This window comes from Zootoca vivipara, chromosome 5 (assembly GCF_965207765.1).
Source record: "Zootoca vivipara chromosome 5, rZooViv2.hap1.1, whole genome shotgun sequence".
Classification (NCBI taxonomy): Eukaryota; Metazoa; Chordata; class Lepidosauria; order Squamata; family Lacertidae; genus Zootoca; species Zootoca vivipara.
The window spans coordinates 53199246-53212769 of record NC_142588.1 but is presented as its reverse complement, the minus strand read 5'-3'; the positions used below and the strand labels follow the sequence as shown (position 1 = coordinate 53212769).

At 41.7% G+C, this 13524-nt stretch overlaps 1 protein-coding gene and 1 long non-coding RNA gene across 7 annotated transcripts in view; both read left to right on the top strand.

Moving 5' to 3' along the window:
- Nucleotides 1–3436: 3436 nt before the first annotated feature.
- LOC148685680 (uncharacterized) lies at nucleotides 3437–6467 on the top strand. The gene is made up of 3 exons (XR_015950007.1): nucleotides 3437–3562; nucleotides 3719–3825; nucleotides 5468–6467. It is a non-coding gene; the product is annotated as an uncharacterized LOC148685680 (long non-coding RNA).
- Nucleotides 6468–8315: 1848 nt separating this feature from the next.
- WBP1L (WW domain binding protein 1 like) overlaps nucleotides 8316–13524 on the top strand; it is a 46211-nt gene continuing 41002 nt past the window's right edge. The window contains exon 1 of one of the 6 annotated variants that reach the window (XM_035133590.3): nucleotides 8316–8479. In XM_035133590.3, the coding sequence (XP_034989481.1) occupies nucleotides 8456–8479 (24 nt within the window). In that variant the 5' untranslated portion in view covers nucleotides 8316–8455. The other 5 variants (XM_035133583.3, XM_035133584.3, XM_088669638.1 and 2 more) reach the window with 5 other exon arrangements.

The window sequence follows — 13524 nt, the reverse complement described above, 5'->3', positions numbered from 1 at the left end:
CTGACCTCACTGCCTCAGTTTGCAATGCAGCTCAAGAGTTAAGTTTACTCCTGCTGCCCATCTTTCAAATGGGTTATCCTTTATTTGAGTGCCCCCTTAAACATTTTTTGAGGCGGGCATAAAAAAGGCACACCCCAAACCACTTTCCCTACGACAATAAGTACAACTGCATGCCTACATGGTATTGCACAGAAACCCTCATTGTATTCTATCCCTGACCCTTTTCAGATAATTGGACGTAGATCAATCTAAATCCATACTGAGCAAAACACAAATAGAAGTCAATGGAAACTTCCCACCTGGGGCAAACAGAATATTTTTCAGCGGGATGGTAGCGGGGAGGAAGTAAAATGTTCCTCCATGTACACTGTGACTTTGATCTTGCTCGGAGGCCCTCCCTGTGGCTATCTCATAATATTTGAAATGCATATTGGTTGTTTGCATGCAGTCAGCATCATGTACAGTTTGGTTTCTAAAACACATAGCTTTGTTACCTGGGAAGGAGTGGTGTCTCAGGTGGATACATGAAGCAAGGGGCTTCTAAGCAGGTTGCAGAGTCCCATTAATTGAATGATAAAGGAAGTAATTTAGACTCCTTTTGCCTCAGAATTTTCAGAGCAGGCAAAGGTGGATATGGGAGGCAGCCTCATTGTCCCCTCCTCCTGGAAAGTGCTTCAGGTCATTTTGTTGTAAGGCTCTGTATGTGTGCCCTTTTAAAGCACATCCAAAACACATCATTTCCCCCCTCAGAATTCTGGGCACTGTAGTTTACCCCTCAGAGTTAAAATTCCCAGGAACCCTTAGCAAAATAATGCCCAGAACCCTTTGGGGGGAATGTGCTTTAAATGCACTTTAAAGGTATAGTATACCAGGTATAGCAGACTCCCTGAGTCTGCCTGAGAAGCCTTTCAGATATTCAAATCTCTGACTATTCTTTCCATCTGGATCTTTTGTTTTGCAAACATCACCAATCTAAGGGACTCTTGTTTTTTTACACCCACAGTTATGCCATGTTTTCTTTCTTACCTTCCATAATGTCCCCAAACTTGTTATTACTTTGTCTCATTCAGACTTTCCACTCACTAGACTGGGGCAAGGTGAGGAATTGTAGCCTTAGTTTTGCTTCTGGAGTACATTTTAGATTTACAAACCAAGCAGGTTCCATTTCTCTTGGGGGGGGGCAGGGAGATCAGTTGACAGACAAAGCATTTCATTTATTTTCTGGCTTCCTGCAAGTCAAACACAAGAGGTTTTTTTGTTTCTTAAATAGTGCTGATTCCCGTAGGAAAAACACCCAGGCCAAACCAAACCAAGTCTGGCATTGTGCATACAAGCCGTATCTGTACTCGTATCCAAAAGAGCTGTACAGCCTTTCATTAACAAGATAGTACTTGAAACATACACAGTGTGTGCCAATTGTATTTCAAGCTGATGTGCCAATCTCTGGGCTACATGACGTTAATCAGATAGCTTGTTTACAGAAACTTGGCAGGTACTAGTTTCATTGTTGGTAGTTGTAGATGACAGTGACGTTTCCTCAAGAACTGGAAGCTATAGCAGGACAAATTCAATTATGCATCAACTGCAGGAATAAATGTGTAACTACTGAGTCATGTTGAGGAGGGGTCTCTATCCTTTGCAATCTTCTCAATCCCAATGCCCTTCTAAAAAAATCAGGGAGTGGGATTACTAGTCTTGCATAGCTATATACATGTATATCCCTATAAATGTGTTTTAAATCAAAGCAATTGGGGGTGGTGACATCATTCCACCAAGATGGTGGCTTAGACCATAATTCCCTGCTCCCCACAGATGAATCAGTTAATTTGACAGATCCTAGAATTTGATTTGCTTCAGTTCCAGGCATGCCTGACCTAAGATGCATCAAGGATTTCAGTTCATATAAGAATGGGACGCTGCCTCAGTAATAGGCCCTTGAGGTAATTATGTGGGTTCTTCAATGGCGTTAAAAGGAACATTTATGGTAGATTTATGGCTGATTGGTTAAATTCAGGACTGATATAGTGGAAGACTGGTCAAAAGCATCAAAACCGCAACAAACAAAGGAATTGAAATGTTAAAAGATTGCAAAGTGAAGACCCTACGCTTGAAGTTGTTACGGTATTTGGGCCCTGTCAAAGGAGAAGCAAGAAGTCAGGTGGCAAACTGGTGGACCTCGAGGGCAGTAATATCCATAATAATCTTAGGGTGACATGGGGTCCTGGGGAGAAGGTTACTGTGGAGACAATAAAAAGCTTAGTAGCACAGCTTAATTAACTGTTTCCTGGTTTAATTTATTACCAGTACTGCAAGATATAGAGCAAGTCTGTCGAATACCTAACCCCAAGCTAAGAGGAGGAAAGATGCCAGGGGAATCTGATAGTTGGTTTTTATACAATATGGGATGAAGAAAGAAGTGTTTAAAAAAAAAAGCCAGAAGCTTGGAACCACTGGGATGCACACAAGTCTTTATCAGGATTGGAGCCAAAACATGCTACAATGCAGAAAAAGCTTTAAATCCTACATTGAGCAACTAAGAAAAGCAGGACTGGGACTGGAAATTCCACTTAAAATTTATAGTCAGCTTTGATGACCTAGTCTATCTACTCACAAAGAAGCAAACAAACTAATGCTGTTTCTGGGCCTGAAACCAAATAATGAATGAACGGGATGACTCCAGTTGTTTGGAAAATACCAAAGACACATTGAATCTGCTCAGACAAGCCTTTACCTAATAGCCCTGCAAAGGGGGTCAAATTCTAGGATCAGTCAAATTAACTAATTCATCTGTGGGGAGCAGGGAATTATGGTCGAAGACAATTGTGGAGGTAAATTTCCCTTCCCAGATGCATATGCTCATTATTGAAAGCCTGGTAATTTTAAACACAGTGTAACTTGTGAAAGCATGTTTTTAAAAAAGAAAATCACTCTTATACTAAGAATGAAATAGAAAACTATATAGAGGCATGAACTGATAAATTAGAACTCTGTGTGTGCCCAACCAGGTAGGCTTATCTGAGCTTCATCTGTACATCAAAGGAGAAAGATGCCAATTCTCCATCATGTTCAGAGCTACAAATTACCACACTACCTATGGAGAGCTGTATACATGTGCAATTTTATCCTCCTACGATAACCGGAAGTGGATCAGGAAATCTATAACCAGCAAGTCTCGTACACTGAATATTGTAAACCTGGGTGTTTTAGAAAAAGAAATGAGAATGGGCTTCCAACTTGTTGTTTATGAACCTATTTACAGAGTGAAAGGCTTGCTTAAGAATCAACAGTTTGGATTTGGGAATGTTGTCAATACATTGGTGCAAAACAAAGGTGTCCCCTGTCCCCAATATTATTTGCCCTAGTGATGGAGCTTTTAGCAAATGCCTTTCTATCTTTAAAGGGTATTAAAGTAGCTGACTAGATTTACTTGAACTTTTTTTTTTAATACTAATTATATTGCTTTAATGGTTCCAAATCTGAAGGCGCAATACCAGCTTTAATGGAGATTACACAAGAAGAAGAAAAAAGGGGGGCAGGATTGCAAGCGGCCTATTATATAAAGGTGAGGCTCACATCTTTTGCTCCACCCACTTTTGTCTCTGGCCCCAAGCACCATTGGAGTGCAAGCCCTGAAAGGTTGCCTATGTGGGAATGTGGCCCTCGGGCTGAAAAAGGTTCTCCACGCCTGGTGTCCTGGTTGCCTACTCCTGTTTTACAGGCACTGCACAGCTGTGATTGTAAAACCACATGCAAAGCAGATAATTGACTGAAATCAATGTGCCCTGCATCTGCAATCAAGCTACCAGAGTAATAACTAGCTCAAAGGTTAGTTAACACACTGCAACAATCGATGGTTACTAACGTGAAACGAATATGTTTTAATAACATGAATGTACTTCAGTATCGTTTTAGGGATTAACTGAGAGAAATCTGAAGTGCCTGTTGCTATTATTTCATGTTACTTCAATAGCAACCAATTTGGTCAGAGTATGTGCAACTCTGTAGTGAGGCATTTAACTCTACCCACTCCTCCAATAATTTTCCCAGTCTAGGTCAGCACCATGAATTAAAATACATGAATTTCTCCAACGAATCCTGGGAACTGTAGTTAAGAATGCCGGGGATTATTTCTGCGAGGGGAAAGCTATAGTTCCCAGGATTCTTTGGGGGAAGTCATGTGCTTTATATACCGGTATGTGCTAGATGTGCTTTAAATGTATGCTGTGAATTTGACCTAAACCACCTGCCCAGCCCCACCTGTTAGCCCTAGACACACAGAGAGAAACACTTTTGACACTGAACCATCAGCTTCAGTTCTGGAATTTGTCATAGGAACAGGCCATGTTGTTTTAACCATGTCCAGTACCGTACTTGTTGCATTACAAGTAACATGGACTTCCTGTGATGTAGAAGCATGTGCCAATTTTTGCGGAGGAACACAGAGTTCCATTCTGTTTCCCATCTCTTTGTTTGAACAGCAGAATTCAGACACTGATAACATCGTCACTACCTACCAAGTTTAGCAAACTAAACTTGGCTCTAAAATTTCCTTTCGATTAAACAATTGATTTCAAATCATTTCTATACTGATTTGTATCGTAGGATCCTTGCAGAATTCTTGCAAGATGATCACATTCTCAATCTCAAAATCTCTTTGGGCTAAACTGTTGCTGTATCCCTGAACATAAATGCAGAGTAAAGCCTAGGACACTTATCTCTGGCTGTCCATAATCTTATGAATTGGAGGGACTTTAAAATTTAAAATATTATTGACTTTTTATATTTGAAATAGTTTTGAAAGTGGCTTAGAGATCTGCACTAAAAACAGAATAAAAAGGAGCATGGAAAACCAATTAATAAGCAAGATATTTAAATGGTGGGTGGGATTGCCAACATAATTTTCCTGGAACCTCAGAAATTTTTTGAATTTTCTATTATTATTTTTGCCATGCTTGTAAATCTGTGCACAAGTTAAATGTGTGTAAGTTGCAGGCTTACTGTACTATATACAGGAGCAAACAAGAAGGATAACAGAAGCTGACCACTTAAATTCAGGAGTAACTACCGGTAGCTTTCTAAAAACTCGGTGTCACCAGCAAGTCATGGCTATTTTTATATTGTTACACTCACCGCACTGAGCATAACTGAGAAGGTTCAACAACACAGTGCTTTTGGTTTCATTTGGGAAAAGCACCCTAGAAGTTTACTGGTGTTCTGTAATTGTGCTTATTTACAAATATATAATTCGAGCATAGGTGGAGGCACAACTTAAACACTCCAAACAGAGAGCCAAAGTCCACTGTGCCCAAATCAGGTGATCAGGGAGACAGCCAGCACCCTGAAATACTGTTAGCTGGAACTCAAAATGTGAGCCCTCTGTGCCTGTATGTCTTCCTCAAACGGCAGTCTCTCTTCACACACAGGATATTTTGATCACATTATCCCTACTCCGGTTTGGGTATTTCAGGTATTTCCTAGCCACTTGAAAGGCTTGCCGTTGGTAGCAGTCAGCCAATCACTGACAGTGGTCTTTTGGGTCATATCAGCGGGGCCGAGTTGGAGGGGATCGTGTCATCTGGGCAGCCCTGGACCTCCATACACGCTGCCCAAGCTTGCACCCTGGAGAGGTCACTTTGGTGCTACAAATGCAGCAAAAACAATGTGTGAGGCAGCGGTTATGAGTTATGAACTCAATGTGATTGGCGTAAGGTATGAGCACAACAGGTTGCCTTGCCTTCATCGGTGGGAAAGTTCACAGTGTCTCACTGGTCAATGAAGTGCTGATCTGCCACTGTCTACCTGCTACAATGGGTGCTTGGAGCTCAGAGTATCACTCAACAAGCAGAGTGAACAACTGCACCAGGCACCTGCCAAAGAAGAAAAGGAACAACCCTGGTGTGTGGGAATCCCTTGCAGACAACACAGTGCCTGGAGACAGATCGTGTATCCGCAGACCGCAGCAGTGACCAGAGAAGGAAAGACAGCTGCAATAAACACAGAGAAGAAATGTCATGGTGCATCTGCAGTGGCATAACCGGATGCCGTATCTGCTTCAGTTGCAAGAAAACATGTCTCTCCGTATTGGTCTCTACAACCACAGCAGGCGCTGTAACTCCAACAGTTTGACTTCATCCACAAAGGTGTGATCCTCCATTGTCTCCCAAGACAGATGGATGCCCACAAGAAGTCTTCCAAAACAACTACTAGTTTCCTTCTCCTTTTTGACCCCCAATCCCACAACAATAGAATATGCCGTCAGCCCACCTATAAACATCAACTGTTCCTATATGGATTTTTGCATGTGTTAAGACATATTAACTGCCTATGAATTGGACTGTATGGATAAGCCCATTTATATTTCGAAACTGTAAAATGGGGCATCTTTCACTGATGAATTTTTTTCTGTATTGGTTTCATTTCATTTCTGGTATACTTGTATTTTATTTGCATTAAAGTGTGGGGTGTTTTGTTTTTGTAAAACTTCTTAATCCAACCCAGCACATTTTAGAATTTTATTTAGATCCAGGGATAGCAAAAGATTTCATTTCCATTGAAAGATGGAAATCAATAAAAGTTTCCTTTGTCTACAGTCAGTCTTACACACAGGGCAGTCTCGAGCAGGTCGCGCGCCCTGGTGCTGAGGGGCAGAGATCGCTCCGGCGCCCCCGCCCTCGCAGGGCGCAGCATGGTACACAAAGAAAGTGTACTTAAATGCTATTCAGTTACATGCTCAATAGAGCTTGAGCATGTAACTGAATTTGGAACTGCAACCTTTGTGAATTACATAGCAACAAAACAAAAAACAAGGCATTTTTAACTTCTATTTCTCACATATTTCAAGGGGTATGTTCTTGCTTTCCACATATGTGTTTAATCCTCCTTCTACATCCTCTCCCCTTCCCAGAAACACAGCTTTCCAGATCCTTTGAAGTGTTAGTCTGTTAAGATCTGTATTACTGCAGATGACGTCTCTTGTTTTCATACAAAACCTGGCTGGCAAGTGCATATTTGTATCTTTGGCTCACTACATTTCATTGCAGTTGGGATGGGTGTGTGGATGAGGGGGAAAGAAACCCAACAATATACATATGGATATATTTAGTTTGTGATATCTGGAGTGTTAAGGGTAACCAAAGCTGCCAAATACTATTTTGGGTGGGAGTGAGGAATAAAGAAATTGCAAAATGAAATAATAAGTGCCGTGATAAAGGGAAGGCAGAATTGGATAGCTCCAGATAGCTCAGCTGGTAGAACTTTATGTAACTGCAAAATGCTAAACCTGGTCTAATAACGTTTATTACTGTAGTAATCTTATAATAACAAATTTCAGATGCTCACTCCACCCCACCTCCAGTACCTGAAGTCAAGAATGCTACCTGAAGGAGAACAAAAATATTAGACTAAATGGGCTTTTGGCCTCATACAGATGAGCTCTTCTTAATGATGTTCTCATGTGAATACACAGCTCAAAGTGGATATTAGCATATAAAGATTCCAATTTCATAAAAGCTGTACAAATCAGTTACAAATGAGATGGGGCTGACGGTTAACAACAATAAAAAAAAACTTCATTAAAAAAAGACTGTCGGAATAAACAGGTCTTGGCTAACTGACTGAAAGCACCAACAAGGAGGGAGGGGGTTATATACATGGCATGGGAAGATGTGCTCCATAATGCTCATTACCATTTAATGGGGAGGACACAATACCATTTGAAGTAAGTGCAGTAATACATATTACATCTAAAGAGCCTCCCCTGCCCTCATGTGAGACCATTGTCTAATGCCTAAAATTACCTAAATGAACCACTGTTTGGAGGGGGAAGTTAAGGGTTAGATCTGTTGTTGTGAATTTCTAGGACAGCTAGTTCATACATACTGTACTGTACCTTTGTCTCAGTACAAACAGCAAGAGAATGCATTTTCATATCAGTGTATGTGAGCAACTGCCATACTAAAAAAAAAAGTATTGTGAGCATATGAATGGTACAGCATGGCACTGAAGGCTAACGTAGATGTCAGAAAAGGCCCACTTAAGCAGTTGAATGAATTGGATCTTATCTTTTGTTGCCTCCTAGAGTCCTGAGCTTATTTGAATGCACAGTTGGCTGTGCGTTCAGATGATCCCGTTTCTGCTGAATAGGTTAGTTTTCGTTCCTTCAAACCATTCAGAATGGCCACTACATTTTGGGTGGTGAGCTGAGCCACTGGCAGAGCTGTCCCTCAGCTTCCTGGCATGGTGATCAGTGGCCCCGTGCTTTCCTGAAAGGAACGCTGGATGGCTCATGCTCTCGGCCTGACCCGCCTTTCCCTCTCCTTTCTGCACCTCCTCAGTCACTGGAGGCCTCTCTTGCCAAAAACCAAGGTTGCTTCAGAGGCAGGTGCATTGAGACACAGGGCGCATAAAGACAGCCTGCATTCTCTCCAACCAAGAAATGCTGTGATTGTCACCGGCAATGGAAGGGACGGAAGATGCTTGGGTGAGTGTTTGGGTCATGGAGATTCAGGAAGTGAATTGAATGGAGTCGGCTGTGGGAGCTGTGCAGCGTGTGCTGAGAAGCAGAACAAGGATTCATGTTGGGCGTGTGAATGAGCATCTTACTCTAGTTAGAGCAACTGCCTTTTTAATCTTGCCTATCCTTTACTAATACTGTAATGCCAATATGTCTGATGGTCCTGGACCTATCAAAAGATCCCGCCGCGGTGGCGGGAGGCCGAACCCCCCCAAAAGGACCCTGCGCGCTCCTCTGCTCAGCTTTCAATCTGCTGCCCCTTTAAATGTATTTGATACCGGTAGTTGGCGGATTCTCTCGCTTTGCCCAACAGTTTCCGCCACACTTAACATGGCCGCCTCGCGGCTCCTTTCATTGGCCGACGCCCAAGAGGGCGGAACCTACGCCTCATGTCTTCTGCTTCTGCGGCGGTCTTTTAAAGAGCAGCGGAGGCGCCCAATGAAAGAAAAGAAGGCCCTCCTCCTGCCCAATGGGGAGCATGCCGTGGGCGGGGTAAGCCTCCCGGGGTACAGCAGTTCACGGGTCAGACTCCACAGTCGCCGGGTGAAGTGAGCTGGGGAGCGGGGGGTGGGGTGGGGGGATGGAGAGGAGGCTCCTCGGTGCAATGGCTCTGCTCCTCTTCCAGGCCTTGCCCGAGGGGCTCCCGGCCAGCGTGGAGCCCGCGCAGGTAGGAAGGAAGGGGCGAGGAGGAGGGGCCAAAGGGTGGGGAGGGAGGACTCCGGGGTTCGGGCCTCTGAGGTGAGGCGAGTGAAGGGCAGGGCGTGGAAGCCCAAAGGGGGTTGCGGAAGGAGCTGCAGAGAGGCCTCTGCCTCCGCTGCGGGAGGGCTTGAGGGTAGGTCCGGGGTCAGCTGCTCAGAAAGGCCCGCGAGGCGAAGGGAGCGCAAAACGGAGGGCTTGAGGGAGATGAAGGAGCACTCGTGTTGGAAAGGCTGGTGGGGTCATTTGCTGTGGCAAAGTGTGTAATACTTGGGATGTTGTGCTTCTCGCAGTAGAAAATGTCTGGCACATCAAGCCTCTCCTGGGCAAAACGAAATGTGCGTGTTAAGTTGTCATTCCTGATTTCATACATTTGTTTCCCTGAGTGTACAAGTGCAACTAGGGTTCACCCTCTGGCACTCTGTGGGCTGTTTATATCATGTGGAGGTTTTGCACTTTGGTTCACATACATGTACTGTATATACAACACACACACAGCCTCTCTTGTGAAGGATGTACAGGCATAGATAGCATTGCTTGCCACTATAGGGTGCAAGGCTCAGTCCGTATTCAGCTGATCTTACCGTTTACTGTATTTTGAAGGGCTAACCTGCAGCTAATAGACAGTGTCCTTAAGGTGGTGTGTATTCTGTGTGGTTGAGTATAAAGTATGGCATGAAAAGTGGTCCTGAGTAAGAAAAGTGTCATGTGTGAAGCAGTCCTAATTCCAGAATGCTAACTGTTCACATGTGTGGCAGCCAAATATATAGTGGCATCTTTTAAAACAGCAGTCAAACTTGCCATAGATAAGAGTTTTCATCAGATGTAACAAGTATGTAAGCCAAACAGGATAGTTTTTTCCCGGAAGAATGAATGGATGCAACTCAAACTTTGTAAATGGAAACCTACAGAAACTAGTGGGCGAACATTGTGTTCTCCCTAGGCATTTTATCTCTGACCTTAAGGTCGCTAAACCTAAAGTCTAGGACACAGAATTAGAGGCTACATAATGAGTGTCCAAATTTTTAATGAGTGCTCTCTCGTGGTCAAAATAAATGATTATCGCACAAAGGGTAATTTATCTCAAATACTGTTTTAGTGTTTCTCCTCCTATATTCTGCTAAATGCAGTTTATGTTTTTCCCCACTTTAGGAATTTGGGTTTTTTGCATGTTACTTGCTGAAGTAGTTTCTTTTACCCTTTTGTTTTTTTGTTTTCATATGTAGTGTTTATTTTCACTTGTAATAAACTGGTTTTGAAGATACCACAGAGTGCTCTTTTTTGCAAACATATCTCTGGGAAAGAGTGGAACTTTTTTTGGAAAAGGAGGAGAAGAAGGGATTGGCATTATTAGAGAGAGTTCAAAAATCTGAAACAGGGAGGTGGTTTTGTGAAAGAGGCATTTATTTTGTATATGGATTTTGGAAGGCAATTCTCTTATGGAGGAGCTGAATTGTAATCTTTACCATATCAAAGAGGTAAGGGGATTGATGGTCATAGGAGCAAGGCATGTTCAGCTTCATTTGCTTTTGTTAATGTTGTTACCAGTAATTTCATCATATGGGAATGTTGTATATGTGTTTTCTTTTTGTGCTGACTTCCTGTATTTGCATAAACATACTGGGTTTAAATTTGCTTGAACATGCTTTTACCATTCTATCTTTTCAGTTTCAGTGAACAAATAGTTTATGCCATAAACTTTTGGGGCATTACAAATCTTACAGATTTTGCTAAAGTATGTGGAAAGTTTATATGTATGTCCTGATCAAGGGAAGTAATAGTCTGGCTCTAGTCTGCTTTGGTCAGACCACACCTGAAATGCTGTGTCCAGTTCTGGGCACCACAATTGATAAGAAAGATATTGACAAGCTGCAATGTCTGCATAGGAGGGCAGCCAAGGTGATAAAGGGTCTGAAAGCCAAGCCTTAGGAATGGTTGAGGAAGTTGGGTATGTTCAACCTGGTAAAGAGGAGACTGAGAGGATATGTGATAGCCATCTTCAAATATCTAAAGGGCTAACATATGTCAGATGGAGCAAGCTTGTTTTCTTCTGCTCGGGGTGGGGGGTGGGTGGGATTCAAACCAATGGATTCAATTTATAATAAAGGGAGTCTCTGACTAAACATCAGGAAGAAATTTCTGGCAGTAAGAGCTGTTTGACAGTGGAACAGATTCCCATGAGAGGCTATATTCTGGAAGTAATGAAGGACCCCAAGGTATTCCTGGAGAGATTGTCCTAGATGCTATATGAGGGATACAGAGAGGAGGGCTGTTAGGGCAGTTTCTAGGAAGGATGATTGCAGGGTTTTTTTTTCTCTTGTTATTCTTGACCAGTTAGATATTTGAGGTTCTTTGTTTTAGGTAAAAAAAAATTCCTTCAGTAGCACCTTAAAGACCAACTAAGTTTTTATTTTGGTATCAGCTTTCGTGTGCATGCACACTTCATCAGATACACTGAAACAGGTGTTTAACACCTTTGCTGCGTGTCATAGCATTACAGTACTTGAGCACAGACACCTGCCATGTTGTTTTATTATTTACAAAGCACCTAAAATCGCTAAATACTGTATAAAAATGAAAAGTAACGCAGGCCTTTGCATAAGCTCACATTCTACAATCACATTTGTAGAGTCTTACCAACATGTAAGTTCTTGTTTTGAATTGCTGTTTTAGTTTGTTGGAACTTAGCTTAGAGGGGAATGTTCAGAGCCTTGAGTCTTTTGGATGAAATACATACAGTAGGTTCTAGGTAACAGGATGAAAACTGCCTGTCCTGAATAATCGCTCTTTGATGTTTGTTATGATGCGGTAAAACATATGCAAAGGGGGAAGAGAGGCAGCCCACTGCCAAACACTATAACTTTTGTGAGAGAAGTGCCTTGAAAAACATTCACACAGGACTTAGGCTGGGGTCTGTCCTGTTGCTAACAATTTGGGAACAATTTGGGAACAAAGCTCAAGTCAGTATAGTTGGAGGGTGTAGGAAGCTGGAGAGCCAAAGTGGGGACATATTCCTAGAGGCAGCAATATGGTGGGGGTGCAGCAGGTAGAGCTTCCATTGAGGTATGTGATGAAGGATGAATGGATGGGAGAGAAACAGGAGTTCTGTGTTGTTGGTAGGAAACTTTAACAGCTTGAGGCCAGTTTACTTGAAGGACATCCTTACACCATACACTCAGCCACTTCAATCCATGGAACCTGTACTTTTGCAAGTGCCACATTATGTTTGTTCTACGCTTGTAAATAATTGATCTTTTAGTGTGGCAGCTCTTGCACTCTGGAATTACCTGTCCATTGACATTAGGCAGACACCTTCACTGTATTCTTTTCAGCATGTGCTAAAAACTCTCCTGTTTAGGGAAGTCTAGCCAGACAGGTGAAATTAACCTGTATTTAAGCCTGTAATTTTAGCTTATAATGTATAATTTTAACTGCTGATTTTACTCATTTTCAGATTCTTTAAACTTGTTCTTAACTTTGAGTTTTATTATTATTATTATTAATAATAAATTATTTTTCTTTTTCTTTTAGATGTTAGTCACTTGTTACCCAAAAGTCTCTAACTGACTTACAACACTGTTAAAAACACAAATAAATATACCAGAAAACAGAACAAAAAACAACAAAATGTATATTTTTTGTAAATTGGTTGGAGGTTCCATATACAATTAAGCAGTATATAAATTTGATTAGATATATAAATAAAAGGTGTGGACAGAGAAGCAAAGGCCCTGGGGAGGCATAGAGATTGTTCTTGTTTGTGCATGTAGCTAAATTTCACATGCTGGAACTGAAATTTCATTTGTAATAATAATAGTTATTATTATTTCGATGTTTTTGTACCCAACCCTTCTTCCAATCTGGAGCAGAAGGTGCCTTTATGTAGTAAATCATTAAAATAAGCATGTAAATTAAACATAACTGTAAAATCATTACATTGTACAGTGCTAAAAAGTGGTGTGTGCACTGTACCCCAATGTAAAACAGATTTCAGATAAAAAACCTGGTTAAAGATAATTTTCAAATGGTGCTTAAACACGTCAACTGCAGGGTTTCAAGCCTCATAGAATATACTGTTGAAAGAGACTACTTCACATTCATTCTAAAGAGCCAGAATCTACTGTAGTTCAACTTTTGATACTTTCTGAACATGGTTTTGCCATTGTAATGGAAACTGCAGTTGTCTATTTGATGTGGAGATGTACAGTGGTCAGACTCTTTAGATTATCTGGAAGTGCAAATCTGCAAGCACAAAGAGCAACACATGTTAGATTTGATTCAAATTTATTTGCCTTTTTCTCCATGTTCCTTTTTAT